The following is an 18765-nucleotide window of genomic DNA, read 5'->3' as shown; positions in this document are numbered from 1 at the left end:
TCTTTGACATGCAGCCAGGAGTAGATTTAATATTAATTTCCTAAATTTTTTAGGTGCCCAGCAGGCTGGATAGAATGACTTGGCAGGCTGGATATGGCCCACAGGCCATATTTTGTCCACCCCTAGCTTAGAGCTTTTTAGAGCTATTCAGCAGGTCAGCTGGTAATGTCCCTCCATTCCTTCCTTGGAAAAAGCTGTTTAAGAAGAACTTGAACTAATGAGAGAGCCTTTTGTTTTCTTGATGGGCTGATAAATGCTGTGTAACTCCCTGCTGCTTTCCTGGCTGGTCAGGAGCAGCGGAGGTGGGGGGGAACCCCTCTCTCCCTCCCTAATCAGAGTGTCCTGCTGGGGCCTGCCCATGCCCCCTTCCCCCCCACCCAGCTCAGTACTGTAAAAGGGAAAGGAGGGCTGCTTTAGTGCCCGCCCCCCCCCTCCCCCCAGCCTCTAGCCTGAGCTACTGCAGGCACATGCCTGAATTTCTTCAGTCCAAAGGGAATGTCTGTGCAGTTGCAAATTGGTTCAACCTAGGCATGTTAAACTAACCTACAAAGATTGAATCAATTCAGGCTCAGGCTTTTTGAATATCTGTCCCTAGCCCAGAAGAGATGAGGATAACTATCCCGGAGCAATATTATCAGTTTGTGGCTACTGTGTTTCTGCTGTGGGTGGCATTAGTAGAGCATACACAGTCTATTAAAGTGCCTAACCTAAAGGAATAAATAGCAACTTGAATCCTAAAGACCTTTCTCTTTAACGTAAGATTGAGGTGGGAACTACACTTTAAATCTCTTAAAAGAAAAATCGAGTGAAAGAGGGCAACCCATCTACTGGTTCACATCTTCATCTGTTTTTGTTGAGTGATACCGACTCTGCCTGCCTTTGTCAGCTTGTTGTTAATGCATCTAACACTAAACTATAAAACAGCTGAATTCAGATTAATGTCTAATGATTCTGCACCTGATTTATGTTTCAAGGGTCCTAAAGGTGAAGCAGTTGGGTCAATAACTCAACCATTACCCAGCAGTTACTTGATCATCCGAGCAGCTTCAGAATCTGATGGTAAATAAACTTTGTTTTGTTTTTACTTTCAAAGCAACTGATTAGTGAAATCAGATGATTCCATTTTTCTTTTACAATGGCAGTTGTAGCATCATGTTTTGCAGTTACAGGTGCTCTTTTTATTAAGTTGGTATATTTAGGTGGTTCTAGTGAAAACATTTTTATTTAATAACGCACCTTTTGACAAAATAAATCATAAACTGATTTTTTGGGCTAAGTTCAACCTGCTTAACAAATGCACACTGTACCCTGGGTCAACATTTTAAATGCCAAAACCCTTAAAAGTTATAAAATGAATGGCAAGACCATGTAGCTTTGCAAAGCTACGTTTGTGCAATGGTTCTAGCAATTTAATCATATCAGTCCAGTTTAATTTATGTACATCTTATACATACCTAGCAGTGTTTTCAGTTTAAGTTTGGTAAACTTCAAGAAGATGTGAAGAGTGACTTTCCTGAAGTTCCCTCCTAGCTTGTATGGCTTAAATCTGTTTCTTATCTCTCAAATGTTTGGTGCTACCCTCTTAATGTGAAATACTCACTAACCTTGGAAACTGGTATACTAGGGGAAATGGTAAAGATGCCCTACAGAAGGATCAGATTGAAAGAACAGATGTTTCCTTTTCATCTGGAAATGTTAGATCTTGTCTATTTGACTCAACACTTCTTTTGAGTGTCTGCGAAATAGGGTGCACAATGGAGGACATAAGATCAATAAACAAATAATAATGCTCAGTATGAAAAAGGTTAGTGCTTAGGCCCCCAGGGTTCAGACTTAATGATTGGTAGAGGTTTTAATGTTTTTCCTCCTCTTCCCAATCTTTAGTGTTGTGTTGTCTGTAGCCAACAATTGTTGCATCTTGCACATGAAGTATGTTTGTTTGGTCGCTTTAATATTAAGATGGTTTCTATCAAAACGGGATGAAAGATGCAAGAATATATATCTGAGCCGCCCTACTGTTGAAAGGCCCAGAAAATAAGGTGGTAGTCACCTTAGATGAAGGTAGAGACATCTGCCATACTGTCTAGTATGCCATTCTGGCCAGTCCTGCCCAGAAGCCTTTCTCTCACCAAAGCTGGCCATGAAGTATTTTTATAATTTAGCACATGAAGGGTATTACATCAAAGATGCTGAAGAAACAAACTCTTACAGAAGATGCATGCTTGTTTTCCAAAGATAAAGTGAGCAGATGTCCTAAAGAACTGTGAAGTGAACAATATCAGATTTGATGATAATGTAAACATTTAAAGAATTTGATTTACTAATAAGCCTCTGTCTTTAGGCAGGTGTTGGATGGATGCGTTGGAACTGGCTTTAAAATGTTCAGGCCTACTTAAACGTACAATGATTAGGGAAGGTAAAGAACATGACTTGAATGTTCCAGCAGAAAATACACATGTATCTTTCTATGGATTGCTGCGTGCTAACAACTTGCACAGTGCAGAAAACTTCCCGTAAGTAAACCAAGCCCTTAATTTAAATGTTATATAGAAAGAAGCAGACTATGAAAGGCTGTTTAAAATTCCTGTGTCTCAGACATATTCATTCATTTGAAATGACAGTTATGGTCTTCCATGGCAAGAGCCTCTTTTAAGATGGGTGTTTCAACTGCATTTCAATTTTGTGGGTGCCATTACCTTCATTTTTTAAATAGAACTTTTCAGTGACACAAGGTAAAATTTCACCTTTAATCATCCAATCTTTTCCTTGCTAGAAACAGTAAAGAATTCTTCTCATCTTGGCTCGGTCTTAATATTGGCTATCCCTCTAAAATGCATTCTATTCAGAAGGTAGATTTTAGTGCTCACATAATGAGCATTTTGAAAATATAATCTTAACCCAGCAAGGTGAATCAGTGGTATTTACAAAAAGGGGCACTTATTTTTCAGACTGACCAAATTTATTTAAAGAATACAGCGAAAGACATTGACCTTCTCTTAAATAATTTATTCTGGAACTTCAGTCATTGTCTGGTACATCTGGAAATGCAGCTGACTGATATAAGTTGTTTACAGTTATCCTTGATGTTTCATGGGCCTGGAAGAACTCCAAAAGCCACAGAGCCCGAGTTCTGGGAGAATACACTAAGAACAATACATTTTGGAATGGATATTTAGTACTTTCACTCTCTAATACTGGACAACAGAAACAAAAGTGGATATAGGGATATAGTGGATATATAGGTACTGTGTCCCTACTTGAATTTTCATTTTCTGCTTGGAGATATGTAGCCAAAAAGCTTTCCTTGATTACTTGAAAGATGCAGATTGTACCCACAACAAACCATTTGATTAGCTTTCCTCTTGAATTGATCAAAATATGCCTTGACTTTATTGCTTGTTCCCTTTTTTCATGATTTTAAAACAATTTTAAAGTATTTTTGGACAAGCAAAACTTTTCTTACATAATGTAGCACACACTCCACATATATGTGCATATTAAGCTTATTTTTTGACAGACCATTTCTGTGTGATAACAGTATTTGGTTTTTTTTGCTTTTTTGTGTGAGGTTTTTTTTTTTTTTTAAACCTCAATTGTGGTGTCTTTATGTGGTCATCCCTTATAAACAGATTTAGAAGTCATTTAAGTTCACTGCTTGCATCTGGGTTAAGAAGGCTTTTGTCTGAGAATTTCCTCATGCTTTAAAAAACCAGGAATACCTTGTAGCAACAAGCTAAGCTCGGTTCCATGTCCTGCTTCCTGTACATACATCTCAGCTTTTTCTGCTTTACAAACGGTGCATTAGAAAGTATGTGCCAGGAAATCTCGACCTCCACGATTTTTCCATCTTTTCCTTCCCCACGCCATCTGTGCGCCCTGGGTCAGGGTGTGATTGATCTTTACTCCAAGTAGGTGCCCTCCTCTCATGTTTGTTGCTTGTCTCCCCAGGATAGGATGTTGATTTTAGTTAGAGTATACTGGGAAGACCTCTTATTTGGAGAAATACAGTGCTGTTGGCTAATCAGCCTGAAAAACCTGCACTGAGGTTGTCTTTTTACCTTAGACCCAAGTATTTGACACAGTTCATGGAGCCATTGTATACAGACAATCAAGTAACTTTAGGGACTCTTGAAATGCCTCTGGTCCTCCCACTCCACACTAACTCCTTTCAGCCAATAAAATGGCTGTATGCAACCCGGTTGGAGATGATTAAATTGGTTATCCCTAAAACACTAATGCTGCTACTTAATGTGAGCTGTTTAGTTGGTACAGATTATGATCATAATTCAGATGCAATGAACAGTTTAATTAAACACTAAAATAGTTCCTTTTAAATATAGTTTATTTCTAGAGTTTTAATTAGGCATAATTTGAAGGAGTATTCATGTTTAAGCTGGTTCGCTAGAAGTAATTGAAAAATACAACTTGCCAAAAAATCTCAAAATAGGCCCCTCCTCCTTTTTTCCCAGGTACATGTAACTCATAAATATATAGACAGTGAGGCTAGCTGTACATTTTTGGGGAAGATTTTAACCAGTGGGGGAAGAGGAATGGAAAGCAACGTCAACTGAACACAGTCATTGCTGGAGAAATGTTAATGAGATGGCATTTCCCTGAGCTCTGTCTCTTGCTTTTAAGTTGTGCTGTACTAACCTTTTTGATATAGGAAGTTCAGTTTTCTCAATTGTATTAACTAACTGGACTATATATCTACTTGCGTGTTTCCCTGTGTGCACACAACATGCTTTTTAAACTAGCCCCCCCCCCCCCCCCAATTACCTAGGTTACTGTTAAACATCCTTAACCATTTACTTTTTCTTATGCTTAAGCACCAAAAAAGCAGGTCTTAAAGTTTTCCCTTACAGAAGTCCTTACTTCACAAGGGCTGGTAACAATTTATTAGTTTAAAACAAAGCAAGCTAAAATAATACATGTCTGAGAAATGCAAGTTGGTAAAGGTCCTATATTATTAAATGTTACTAAGTGCTGTCAGGTCAGGACTGATTGATGACTGATGTCCCACATCATGGTAGGTCTTGAGTTTGGAGGTATGGAAGTGTTGGAGTTGGTAAACTGCAAAATTTGACATTATTTGTGTAATTTTTTTCACTTCAGACTAAATGACAGTGAAATTGAAAGGCAGCATTTTAAGGATCAAGACCTGTACTCTGACAAATCTGATAAAGAGAATGATCATGATCATGATGAGTCTGATAATGATGGGCTGGGGAAAAGTGAAGAGAGTGACAGTGACACGTCAGAACGGCAAGATGACTCTTACATTGATCCGGAACCTATTGATGATCTCAAAGAAACTACGTATTTGGAAGAAGCTCATGAAGAACTTGGAGAGGTAAAAATGTCATCTTTTGTGGTGCCTGTCTTATTTCTGGATTTAAAATTGACATCAGCATTTTGTCGAATCAAATAGGACAAAGTTGCTGTATTGAATTGGCCTTTATTTTAAGCAGGCTTGCCATGCAGCATGCACTACTTGTCCTTTGGTAGATTCCTGCTGTCCACCATTCATGGGGTTGACCAAGAGCTTTTAGGAAAGGTGACTAATATGATTCTGAACCATTTTGTTCTGTATTGTTGATATAGCTTGTTAGTTTAAAGAGGCAGTTTTGAAACCAAGGAAAAGGGCTAGAAGCATTTGTTTTTTAAATGTGAGTTGATTCTCCTTTTTATATAGTTCTATTTTTCATTCTGTCAAAGGGGCCTGGAGTCGCAGGATTTGCAGGACTTAGTGGCTGACTTGTCTTCAATTTGCATTAGCACTTTGCATAGTAATTCTCCATTGGTTCTGTGTGGGAACTAAATTATATATTTTATTACTTTCAAATACAACTGATTTGTTTTTATAGTTACATTGTCTGAAAAGGAATCCTTCAATCCTTACTCTGGCATCTTCCCCTAGGAAAAACTTTTTTTTACCAGCAGTAGATAGTAGGTAAGGTGGCAGGTAGTAATAGTTAATCTGTCACTCAAAAATAGTTACCTATTTTTGGCCTCAAAAATATTTTTGCTTTTAACTGCTCAACTAGCCGATAGTTAAACTGCAACTAGTTGCAGTTTGTTTTTGAAATACAACCTAGTTTTTTGTTCGCTGACACTGCTGTGTTCCTTTTTAAAGATCTTTCTCATAGACTAGAACAGTGGTTTTCGACTGGTGGTCCACAAACTGTCTCAGGGGTGGGGGGAGTCTGTGAAAGATGACTATGATCAATCAAAAGTGTGTGAATTTTTAGGGGTCTGCACATGGGAAACTGGTGCCTCCTGAGTCTGGGGGGACACCCACAGACAACACTGCAGGTGGTGTCATCAGCAGGGGCAGAGCTGGTGAGCACCCACAGACACGGCTGGTGGTGTCACTGGTGAGGGCAGAGCTGGCGAGTGGATACTGGCAGGGACGGCCCTGTCGGGGTGGCACTTGCCCCCCTGTGCCCTCCCTACCAGTTGCCTATGGGTCTGCAAATGAGAAAAGGTCGAAACCACTGGACTAGAATGGCCATTTTTAAGTGCGCACAGCAGCATCAGGGAAGTAGTCTCCTAAGGGAAGAAAGGAATGAGAGACCACTGAAGGGCTGAGGTGTAGACCTGAAGTAGGAGCCAATATTCAAAATAGTGAAGAGCTGCCCATGTCTGCCACCTGAACCACATCTAAGAGAATAGAGGGGAAAATAATTGATGCCTGGAAAAGGAGCCAAAGGAAAGAGCTGACCATACTTTTATCTGGAGGACTTTCACTTCATGTTTGGATATGATGAAAGGGGAAGGGACTCTTGTTAAGGCTTACATTGCATTTCTCAGGATAACTCTTGCTCATATAAAGAACTGTGGAAGGGTAGTAACTGGTCAGGCCCCGTGTATCCTAAGCTAAGGTGGTCTTTAAAATATACGCAGGTTTCCCTCTTCCCTAAGGGATCTTAGGACATTTTGAATTCTGTTCTGCTTTTGAGTGAATACTTTTTCCTTTTAGGCAGGGGAGGCTTCTCAAACAGAAGTAGTATCAGAGGAAAACAAAAGCCTGATCTGGACACTGTTGAAACAAGTTCGTCCAGGAATGGACCTGTCCAAAGTTGTACTGCCTACGTTTATCTTGGAACCACGCTCTTTCCTGGACAAACTCTCTGACTACTACTATCATGCGGATTTCTTGTCTGAGTGAGTCTGTTCTTAGCTTATTTTTATGGTCAAAATATTGAAATGGTTTTGTAGTTTTGTTTGCCTTGTTTAAACTGGTGCATAGAATGCTGTGCGCCCAAAAGATGGTCTGCCAACATATCAAAAGCTATGCTGTAAGATTTTCTTGGCTCATAAAGGAGGAATGACGAAAGTTGAGATGTTGTATATCGCAGGCAAAATCTTATGGTAAGAATTGGATAGCAACTTTCACTCATGTTTCAAGCAGCAGTGACAGGAACAAAAGAGAAACCCTTCAAAATCTGGTCTTTTAAGGGAACTTTCTCTCCTCTTAAGTTACAAAGTAGTTGCTATTTAAATGCTTGTTTGGGTGGGGTAGAATATGCTGTCACATACAGCCTAGATTAATTCATTTACTTTATCTGAGCAAATAAAGAGATACAAAGGATGTGATATGGAATATTCTGCTACTTCAGTTCTAATTTGCTGTGCCCGTTAGAGCTGCTTTTTTCCTTTTTTTTAAAGCAGTGTCCTCTGTAGATTGGAAATTGCATGGGCAAGGTTTAATGGTGCAGGGGTTGAGATGATACTATATCTTTGCAATGCTGCTCATGTTCTTCAGAACTGAGCGTATTTGGTCTGCAGAAGAAATACTTTTTCCACAGCCTTTTTAAGTGTAGTATGGGAAAAATGCATAAATCTTAAAAGTTTTAAATTATCCATATAAAATAAATACAAAAAGGATTCTACTTCAGACGGTAAACTTCTGAAGTGAACTACATCTGTTTTGATCTACATTATTAAACTACAGTGGAAAAGAACAAAAGATGATTAACTAAAACAAAATAGTTAAATTTCAAGAATGCTGAAGCATCTCAAAATGAAAATGTCTCTATTTAGGATGCTTATCTTAACTCTGCATTACCAACTTGTTCATTGTACCTATCCATTCTAACTAGTAGCGGAATTTTTCTCCCCACGTTACATTAGGAAGAACTTGCAAAAAAATAAAATAAATAAGTTTTAAGAGGTAGTCTCTTGAATTTTGTAAAAAGTTGTACTATGATTATTTCTTTTATTTGGCAGCATTCTACTATAGTATATTCAAACAGTTTGGCTGTTGGAAAAAGAAATCTTGGAATATTCATAATCCTCATCTGCAGACTTGTTGCTAGCTGTGTCCATTATGTAACCAGCAGATAAAACTGTACCTGTATACCTAAAAAAAGATGTGTGCTTTTACCTATTCTGTTTGCATCAATTCAAAAACTAATGACAAGGTTTATCTCCAGTTCAGTGAGGATATGGTATAAGTAGAGCTATTTGGAAATGCCAGAAGATGTGCCATCTGAAATATAGTTTAGTTTTATCAAACCTAGGGCATGAATCCATGAGAAACCTGGCTGAAGTTTTGGTGGCTTGTAGGTAATTTAGTGCTCTATTTTATATTGGAAGGTATTTCTGCTACAAAATTTCCTTTCTCTGAAAGTTTTAGAAAATAATCATTTCATTTTGATTCGGACTGAACTAAAATATTCTTTTTGCAACCTGAACATGTGTTTTGCCCTGCTGTATTGCAGTCCATAGCCATGTAATTCAATAATGATGGTAGATTACAAATGATTGGATATCTATTGTGGTGTTTCAATCTGATCTTTAATCTGATAATTTTATGTAATGTTTCATAGGGCAGCTCTTGAAGAGAATGCTTACAATCGTTTGAAGAAAGTAGTAAAATGGTATTTGTCGGGATTCTACAAAAAACCACAGGTAACTTTCTACATCTTATTCCTGCCATTGATTAAGAAAGAATGGTAATAGTAACAGTAATTATGTTAATTTACTTTTTAAATATAACATGTACAAATAAATAAAACTCTTCTGTTTTTGAATGCAAGCAGCATTTAAAATACTCAGTACCTGTTTGTTTTTTAAGTAAATGTTGAAATACCCAACTTGTTTAAAAATGCTTATTTGCTTTGTTCCTCACTGACGATAACATTCTGTGTGGAGAGAGACTGCCTGCACTTCATAGCAGCACTTTTTTTACTCTTCAGGCTAACCCCTTTACTTTCCTATAGCTTTTTTTTTTTCTTTCTAGTCATCCAAATGAGGTAAGGTATTTATGTGGCAGTTGACTTAGTCTGCTTAATCTCAGGCAAATGAATGCTCAAACTTTGCTCCTATAAGAACCTGGTGTCTCCCATTATACACAAAGGGAAAAGCAAATACTTGCTGGATCTTCCATTGTCCCTCAGAATTTGTGGGTGCAGTCCTCAAAGACCAACTCTTTTACTGTGCATTCTAACAAAAGTGGGTTTTTTCATTTTATATTTGATAACGCTAATGCCAGTTTTGTTGCATAGTATTGTTTAAGGTGTATGCTTGTCTTGTATGATCAATTTATCTATGATGTTTCTGTACAGGGGCTAAAAAAACCGTATAATCCTATACTCGGTGAGACTTTCCGCTGCATGTGGATTCATCCAAGGACCAACAGCAAAACTTTTTACATTGCTGAACAGGTATTAGCCAAAATGTTTTAGAATTGTAATAGACGCCTCAAGAATTTGGCAGCAGTTGATTCATTTGGCTTTGATTTGATAAAGAAACATTCAATAAAGATCTTCTGAAGACTTCTGTTGGTCCCCATTGGGTAAACTTTTTAAGCACGTACATAAACTAAAATGTGAAAGCAGTCCCCTGGCTCGTTTTACACTGATTCTCACTGCCTTGATGAGTATTAAGAGCCGAGGTTGTTGCATGACATTTTCTTCGGGTTTGCTTACTCAGGAGAATAGCATGCAGTTTTGGAGAAACCTAGTAAGATCACTTCATAAAGCTGCTGCCTTGGGGACTTGCTACTATCTGACTACTGCACCAAGAGCAGGTGTTGGATTGCTTTTGGTGAGGGAACAGGGTGCTGGCAGAGCTGCGTTTGTCTTTCTGTTCAAGTAATTGAGTTCCTCAGCTCACCTTCTCTCAGATGTCGCTCTTAATTCCAGGACAGATGCAGACAAAGGGGATGACTTGTAAGAAGGAAGGAGTTTGTGTCTGAATGCATCTCCTCTGTGTTACACCTCTGTTTCAGAATAATATATCTAATGTATCCTTTAGTTCAGGATAGAGGTGATATTTCTATCTGTGAGAGGAAGTTGCATGTTCACTCTTCCACATATTCCTCAGAGGTAATTCCTTAGCCATACAGTTAGGTATCCAGTTCCTGTAGTAGGTTTCTAGTGAGGCTATAAATTCAAAAACTGAGTTGCTGTTGATCAAATTAACCATGCTATGCCCATCTGAGAGCAAGGCTGAGCTAGTTGCTGCATCAAAAGAAAACCAGTTCTGTTTGAATATCCATCATGCACAGTATTGTAGATTAGTCTGAATGAAAGTGGAGCAGAACTAATGAACCCATGTGGCATGGATTTCCCATGTCAGTATATTCCATTCTTCAGCACCCAAATAGATTTAACAGAAACATTTGAGTCTTTCTTCAGAAAATTGGGTGTGGCCATTGGAGACAGTTTTTTAGCTTAGATTTTTTTTTTTTTTAATTGAGCAGCCCTTACATGACTACACCTATTCTGTGAGTAAATATGATGCGTTGAATAGCATGTTCACATAGTCTAGCATTTAAAGTTTCCTCCTTCTCATTTCTTCAACACCCTTATTGAATGCAAGGGCAGGTACTACTTTAAATATCTTCCAACCTCTTAGCTGTAACAATTTTACCTCTTGGATTTCCAGTTACCATATTTTCTTGCATACCATATGCCCCAAATAAGACACACACCTTAAGGTAGGCAGAATGAATGAAAAGATTTTTCCAAAATTGTGGCTGAAAGCTGATTGCAGGGAGCTCACTGGCTACTTCAGGAAAAAGTTGACTGAGCAGCCAAATTGGCAGCAGCTATCAAGGCTAAAACTAACTTTTGCCTGAATCGCTCAGCTGGCTGAGGGCCAGTGACCTACTCCATGCAGTCAACTATCAGCCCTGATTCTGGAAAAAAACTTACTTTAAGTTCTGCCTGTCCACAAAGAGGCACAAGGTCTATGTGGTATGCATCTTCATTTTCCTCCTTTTTTATTTTTTGGCAGTTCATTAACTAGCACAAGACTTATTACAAAGTGTTATCTGCTTATGTTCAAATATGTCTTTCAACAGGTGTCTCATCACCCCCCAGTATCTGCTTTCTATGTTAGCAACCGGAAGGATGGGTTTTGTCTCAGTGGTAGCATTCTGGCCAAATCCAAGTTCTATGGTAAATTTCTATACTATTGTTCACAGAATCTGTTGGAGGAGTTGGAAATTCAGTTAAGTATTTTAATGAGTGGCATCTGAAGCCATAGCTCTCTTGTTCTATAAATTGTATTTAAGACTTCAAAAGCCATATAAGCATTGAAGAATCAGATTAGTTACTTTTGGATTTGTCCTTCCCCATATAAAACTTCATGGCAACTCCAGCTTCTGCTGCATGCTCTGTGCCAGAAGCAGAGCTACTGCCACTGCCACCTGCTACATGCCTCATGCCTCATGCCATGGTAGTGGTACATGGGGCATATGGTGATGACGGCTCCAGCTCCGGCTTCAGCATGGGGCATGCAGTATACAGCAACAGCAGGGCTGCAGCCAAGGAGGTAGGACTGCTTTGATGACAAGTGAAACAACATCTAGGGAGTGACTGGGACTGTATCAGCCTTCACTGTCCCTCCTGCTGCTGATGGCCATGTTCACTGGGCCCCAAAGTCCTGGGATTCTGCAGTAATCCAATCCCCCAGCCATGATCCCAACTTCTGGTAGCCTGGCAAGCCAGGTAGAGCAGCTCCGCAGACCAGATCTGCCCCTCACATGCCCCCTCCTGCCCTCCACCCTCTTCCCCCCTGCCATAAAGGATCAAAATGTAACAGTAGGTAGTCCCGTCTGCTTAATTGATCATTTTGCTGATTTTGAAATGCCTGTTGTCTAGGAGTTTGGAAAAATACATAATTTCATTATAGCTTCTTTGTCTTTCAGGAAATTCATTGTCTGCCATACTGGAAGGAGAAGGTCGGTTAATGTTCCTAAATAGAGGGGAGGATTATGTAATGACCATGCCATATGCTCATTGTAAAGGTAGGTTCTTCCCATTCAGGAGGTAAAAATGTTCTAAAAATAGAGATTCTCCTAAACTGTGGATAAGCTTGATTTAGAGACAGTCTACTGTAAAGTGAATATGTCTGAATGTGTATAATACTAACAGTTGTTTTAATTCTAGGTGTTCCTAGTTTTTAACACAATATAAAAAAATTATTTTTTCTGTTACTTAGCTATTTCTGTTTTGATTAATTTTGAAGCAATCCTATTTTAATAGCAAAAAATACAAATATGCTTGGAGTTGCATTAAAAATAAATAATTAAAATCAAAAGCTGATTGATTTGACTACCTGAGCTGTTTCACGGCTTTTCTGACCTAGAGGTCTGGATATTTTTAACTAGTTTTTAAATGCTGCCTGGCTGTTTCCCTGCTTTCAGTTTTTTCTCCTTATCTAGTTTTACAGCAGTATATATGAAATCATGTTTCTAGCTGTTCCCAAAGTGTTTATTTTGTTTACTTAACAGTGGATGTGCCTATACATCTTCCCATGCACTGTTTTATTTTTATCTAATTTTTACATCATTCTTTCACTGCGAAGCCAGCACTTCAGCTTTTTTATTAGAGAGCTTGCTTCTGATGATATTCTTGAGAACTGAACTAAATGTTTAGCTGCCTCATTGAAAATTAAAATATTTCCTTGAGGCTCCCCAAAATAAATGAAGATGGGAAACATGTGTTACTCTAATATTCTCTTCAATTAGAAAACAGAGACTATTCAATGTTTATAACATTCGAAAGGTCTGTCAAGCCTGCTTATGTGGCTTGCCAACAATGTACAATTGTCTGCCTATAGTCACTTCTCAGTGGGAAATATATGTTTGCTTTATACGAATATTTGGGTTATATGATGGGCAGTAGGACACGTTTGAACTAGAATGACTCTGGTTGTAACACTATTTGCTCTTTATCCAGTGTGTCCAACCATATATCAGCAGAGGTTTGCTGACCACAAGGCACAGAGGCTGTCACTTATGAAAATGTTGCTGCATAGTAAAATAAGAAATCGAAATGAACTGTGCATAGTTGAATGTTGGAATGTTTAGTTATGTTTTTCCCACTTCTTTCTGGGTTCTTAATGTTTTGTTTCATGCCAGAAATACTGTGCGTTTGTGTCAAACCACACAAAATAATACCTACATAAGTACAGCCATATGCATCTTTAATAGAGTTGCTGTTTCCCTGCTATCAGTACTACTACTCCTGTAGTCTTATGTTTGTTTAGCTTGAATAACTATGTATATACATTTGGTGTGTTTTAATTTGAAAACTGTGACATCTGTTTCGCTCCTGTATGTTGGGAGCAGAAAGGGACGATTTGGCTCAGTCATGGGAAGACATGCTTTCAATAAACTCATCCCCCACACCATTGTATTAAGACCACATTTCAAGTAAGTTTTCATCTGGTGAAAACCTACTGATCAAGCGAATTTCCTTTGCTTACTTGATTAGCAGGATATTTACTATCTGTCTGCAAACTCCTGTTAGCATATCTCCTATTGGTAAAAGTAAATGTCCCTCATTGAAGTCAGCAACGTGTACTTCCAAAGCAAGCAGCTCTTAATTCATCTTTCTTACGGGTAGTACAGCTGGTGTGGTTCAGTTTTCATTACAGTACTTGAAACACTGATAGGCAGCCCATAGTCCTGACTGGGGGAGAGAAATTCTGAAAAAGAAGGGCTTCCTTACCTGTCTGCTCCATCAAACACTGAAACATTCACTCTGAAGTATTTGAACAAAGAATTTTGTGTTTGTGTGCATCTTGCTTTAATTATGTATAGAAGGTAAAAGCCCATTGAAGGGAATTTATTTTCATCTTGTAAAAGATGAGCTCTGCTTTTCTGCAGGAATTCTTTATGGCACAATGACTTTAGAGCTTGGGGGAACTGTCAACATTACATGCGAGAAGACTGGATATAGTGCAACAATTGAATTCAGATTAAAGGTCAGAAGGTTTTTATGTGGACAAGTGGGTGCAACAAGTACATTTTAAATTTGGAGAGAACTCTTACCAAGTCACAATTTAGAATTTCCAAATCAGTCTGTGGTACCTGTCTTTAACTGCTGCAGGCTTAATTATACAGTCAAAAAATGTATAACCTTTATTATAAACTGCTACTGACAAAGCCATGCAAATCTAGCAAGTAAAAAATCCTTCAGGATTAATGCTGATGTGGATCACTAGTTAGCATACTCTTGTTCAAAGGTCCCAGATTTATACTGGACTTAAAACTCTGTTCTTAATGATATAGTATGCATGTGCTGTGGGTCAAAGGAAGCACTTAAACCAGTGGGTTTGGCAGGGGGAGGGGGTTGGCTCTGTTCATAATAAAATTCAAGAACCCCATTGCCTTTTTAAAAAAGATGAAAGGATGATTTCAGTGGTTGGACTAACATTCTTCATCTTTAAAGTTGTTTTTCTGTCCAAGGCCTTGTGACAGTCGCATGGATTATATCATAGCTGCTATATTTGCTAATAAAATAAAAATCTTACAAATCTCTTTAGTTAAATACAAGACCAAAAATAGATGTGTAAAATCTTTCCATGCTATTGATACTTTATTAGATATCTAAATTATGCCCTCTGCCATAAGGAGTCCTCATGCTTTTTAATTGGGATGATACACTGAGATGCAACAACCCCTCAAGTGACATGTGACAATACCTCTGGTAACAAATTGCTGCCCAGCAGTGTGTCGTAGTGTTGCTCTCATGCTGACTTAGAGGATAGCATCATTTGCTAGATCACCAGTGCTGTTTCGTGCAGCATTCTGCGGGAGATCTGATCACGTCATCTCGGCACAGCTTCTGAGAAATGAGAGGATAACAGAAGAAGTTGCTCTGTCTGGAGGCCTCATCCCATGGTTTAGATGGTCACAGGATGCACCTACATGTGTCCCTACGGCACAGTTGTTACTGTGCCATCATTTAGTACTTCCTTTTAGAAATGCTAGATGATGGCGCAGTAACAGCTGGTACTGTGCCATGCTGGCAGAGCACAGTTATTTTTTAGCTGCTACGTTGCTATAGCAATGTGCTATAACAAGGGAGTGCATTGCTACAGCAGTGTAGCTGTGGCGTCACGGTTTGCGCCCACCGACGCTATGTCTTTCATAGTGTGTTGCTACAGCGACATAGTCACGTGTAGACGCACCCAGAGACTTGGATTGAAAGTAATCTGGCTTGTCATACCAGTGACATGAGAAATAAATCTTCTTCCTCAACCTCCCTCCCCCTCCAATAACTTGTCTTGTATACAAACATTGTATTAAACTAGAAAATAAACTAATATCTTTTTTTAATTGTTTTATTTTGTAGCCGTTTTTGGGCAACAGTGATAGTGTTAATCAAATATCAGGGAAAATTAAACTGGGCAAAGAAGTTCTGGCTATTCTGGAGGGTCATTGGGTGAGTAATGATTGAGTTTTTATTTTATAAACTTTGCCTGTAATTAGGAAATTACAAGTGAATAAAAATCTTCTTTCATATTTTTGGTAAGTTTGCCTAGAGATCAAGCTATGTTATTTTGCCTGTAAAAACTGATGCTGTAGAATTGCATCTTTATATTGACAGTCTTGCTATATAAACCCAGCTTTCAAGAATGTCTCTACAATCTAGATAAGATTTGTTTGTCACTGTGTAGCTCTCTGCAAGGGAAAAGTTGTCTGGAAAGGGTGCATTGTACCTGTGTGAGAGAGAGATTGTGAATCAGTAGCAATATCTTACAGAATGATATAATTGATATAATTACAGCCTACTATACACCTAGAAAACAAAGGGCTTGCCTATATTAGCAAGCATCTCTGTAGCCCCCTAGTAGAGATGTAGCAGAAAGGATTTTCCTGCCGGTGGCTACATCACCACTGCAGACAATGTAAATTTAAACCAGCAGAAGCCCTCTTCAGTTGACAAAGCTGTCTCTAAACTGGGGGTTTTGCTGGCATAGCTATGCTGGCAAAGCTTTATAGCATAGCCCAGGAGTTTTCAGCCTTTTTGGGTCAATGTACTCCTGCAGCTGGACGCAAAGTGGGGTGGTGTATGGCTAAATGTGGAGTGGTGGCAGCTGCTGCATACAACTTTCCCCCAACATCCGGGCAGGCGGGCGGCCCCTGATGTGTAGCGGTGCTCCATCCCTGACCACCTGCACGTACCCCCCAGGGCCTTCTCAAGTACCTCTGCGGGTACGTATACCCCCAGTTGACAACCCCTGGCATAGACTATGCAGGAGACCTGGAGTTCAAAGCTGCATCTAGTATATTAAGTTTTGAGGCACTACTGCTTTGTTGTATTAGAGCCCCATTAGTCAATACACATGGGCTTTGATATGCAGTTAGTTTAAAAAGCATGGAGAAAAATATGTCCATGTTTTTCTGGTTCTGCAAAGATATTTTCTAGACTCCCTTTTTTTTCTCAGCTATTTTAAAGGATTGAAAATCTAATTTGTACATTTCTGTAGCAAAACTATAATATGTAACATACCTGCATACTTACGAGCCATCTGTACAGTAATCTAGTGCTTAACTGATAGCAGAAACTTCCTAGAAGGTTTTCTTCAGCAGCACTGAAAGAGGATGACTTTGAGAGAGATGAAGTACATGAGGATAAATCGCAATAGCTTATTCAAGGCTTGTGGGATGTGTATCCTAGCTTTGCTGTTTTTTGAAGTTAGCACGTAAGAATATATTTTGTTTAATAATCACTTGCAGTTCACAATTTAAAACTCCAAGTTCAAGTTGTCTAAATAGGTTTTGTGATGTGTCCTAAACCAGAGGGTTTTCTAGATCTATTTTAATTATAACCAAACTTTTTTTTTCTTTCTTACTGAGGTGCAACCAAATTACCTACGTTAAAGTATAAGTCTTATTCTGTGTCTGTACTACAATCCAAGGCATGACTGGGCCATGGGTAGATGTATCCACAATATAACTAGTCCAGGTAGCAATAGCAGTAAAGATGTGGTTGCATATACTTCAGTATAAATATGTTTCTAGAGTTCCTGGTAGATGTGTACAGCTACTGCACTCACTGCTTTAGTTTTCAATACTAGCACCATTGGAGCTATGGCTTCTCTGGCTGCAGTCACATCTTCAGCTGAAGTGTAACCTTAACTTGTGCACTGCTACTTGGCATTGTCACACTAAGACTTAATGGGTTTTTGAAGTGCTGAACGAGAGGATATTGCAATAAAGCAACTATAAAACAAGTTTTTCTCATACATTAACGTGTCTGCTGGAATTCACCATCCAGCGCAAGGTGGCGAAAGCCTCCAGCAAGGCAGCAGCCCTCAACTTCAGGAGGGCGGACTTTAATGAGGTAAGAAGACTAGCGGGGGAAGCACTGAGGTCCCAGAGCTGGAGGGAGTTGAGTGTCCAGGAGAATCGGTCGCTCCTTAAGGAGACGATCCTCCAAGCTCAAAGGGAAGTAATCCCTACACGAATCAAAGTGGGCAGGAGGGCGCAAAGGCCCCCATGGCTCACCAAAAGCATACGGGAATGTCTCCAAACAAAAAAGGAGACGTACACCCGTTGGAAAGGAGGGGTCATCACAAGAGAGGACTATACCTCGGTAGCTCGGGAATGTAGGGGGGCAGTCAGGAAGGCCATGGTGGAAATGGAGCTGGGACTAGCGACCCAGATCAAGGACAACAAGAAGTCCTTTTTCAAACACATAGGGGGGCAAAAGAAGGTGCCAAGTAACATAGGGCCTCTGCGGGACATGCTAAGAAATCTGGTCATCTCACCTGATGGTAAAGCTGACATATTCACCAATTTCTTTGCCTCCATATTTCTGGGAAGGGACCCGGATATCTCTCCCACTGCCCCCCCCCCCCCCCCCCGAGGGCCCTGTGGGTGGCACACCCAGGCCTAGGGTTAATGAGGACCTTGTCAGGGAACTTCTGGAGGGACTAGATGTATTTAAATCCACAGGTCCTGATGATCTCCACCCCAGAGTGCTGAAGGAACTAGCAGGGGTCATTGTTCATTGTAGGACCTCTGGCACAGCTCTACGCACTCATGGCGCTCGGGCGATGTGCCGGAGGACTGGAAAAGGGCCAGTGTGGTCCCCATCTTCAAAAAAAGGAGGAAGGAAGACCCAGGAAACTGTAGGCCCGTGAGTCTTACCTCGGTCCTGGGGAAACTTTTAGGAAGAATTATCCTACCACATGTCCAGGAAGGGCCAGCAGGGGAGGTTATGCCCAGGGGCAACCAGCATGGGTTCATTAGGGGCAGGTCTTGTCAAACCAACCTGGTGGCCTTCTATGACCAGGTCACCAAGTCCTTGGATGCAGGTGTTGCAGTGGATATAGTCTTTCTGGACTTCAGGAAGGCTTTCGACATAGTCTCTCACCCCATTCTCAGTAAGAAACTAGGAGACAGTGGTGTTGATGCCTACGTGGTCAGATGGGTCACTAACTGGCTGGAGGGCCGCACCCAGAGGATGGTGGTGGACGAGTCTTATTCGACCTGGAGGGATGTGGGCATTG

The 18765-nt window shown here is 39.8% G+C and overlaps 1 protein-coding gene across 10 annotated transcripts in view; it reads left to right on the top strand.

Annotated features, from left to right (window-relative positions):
* OSBPL8 (oxysterol binding protein like 8) overlaps positions 1–18765 on the top strand; it is a 157819-nt gene that overhangs the window by 126615 nt on the left and 12439 nt on the right. For 8 of the 10 annotated variants that reach the window (XM_014595859.3, XM_014595855.3, XM_059726106.1 and 5 more), the window contains 10 exons: positions 975–1059; positions 2342–2513; positions 5116–5353; positions 6983–7167; positions 8835–8916; positions 9573–9671; positions 11315–11411; positions 12164–12262; positions 14108–14226; positions 15600–15689. In XM_014595859.3, coding sequence (XP_014451345.1) covers positions 975–1059; positions 2342–2513; positions 5116–5353; positions 6983–7167; positions 8835–8916; positions 9573–9671; positions 11315–11411; positions 12164–12262; positions 14108–14226; positions 15600–15689 — 1266 coding nt within the window. The remainder of the gene's footprint in view (positions 1–974; positions 1060–2341; positions 2514–5115; positions 5354–6982; positions 7168–8834; positions 8917–9572; positions 9672–11314; positions 11412–12163; positions 12263–14107; positions 14227–15599; positions 15690–18765) is intronic. The other 2 variants (XM_014595856.3, XM_014595857.3) reach the window with 1 other exon arrangement.

Source organism: Alligator mississippiensis, chromosome 4 (assembly GCF_030867095.1).
Source record: "Alligator mississippiensis isolate rAllMis1 chromosome 4, rAllMis1, whole genome shotgun sequence".
Lineage (NCBI taxonomy): Eukaryota > Metazoa > Chordata > Crocodylia > Alligatoridae > Alligator > Alligator mississippiensis.
Note: the sequence above shows the minus strand (reverse complement) of the source record. Positions and strands in the feature narration are given on the sequence as shown.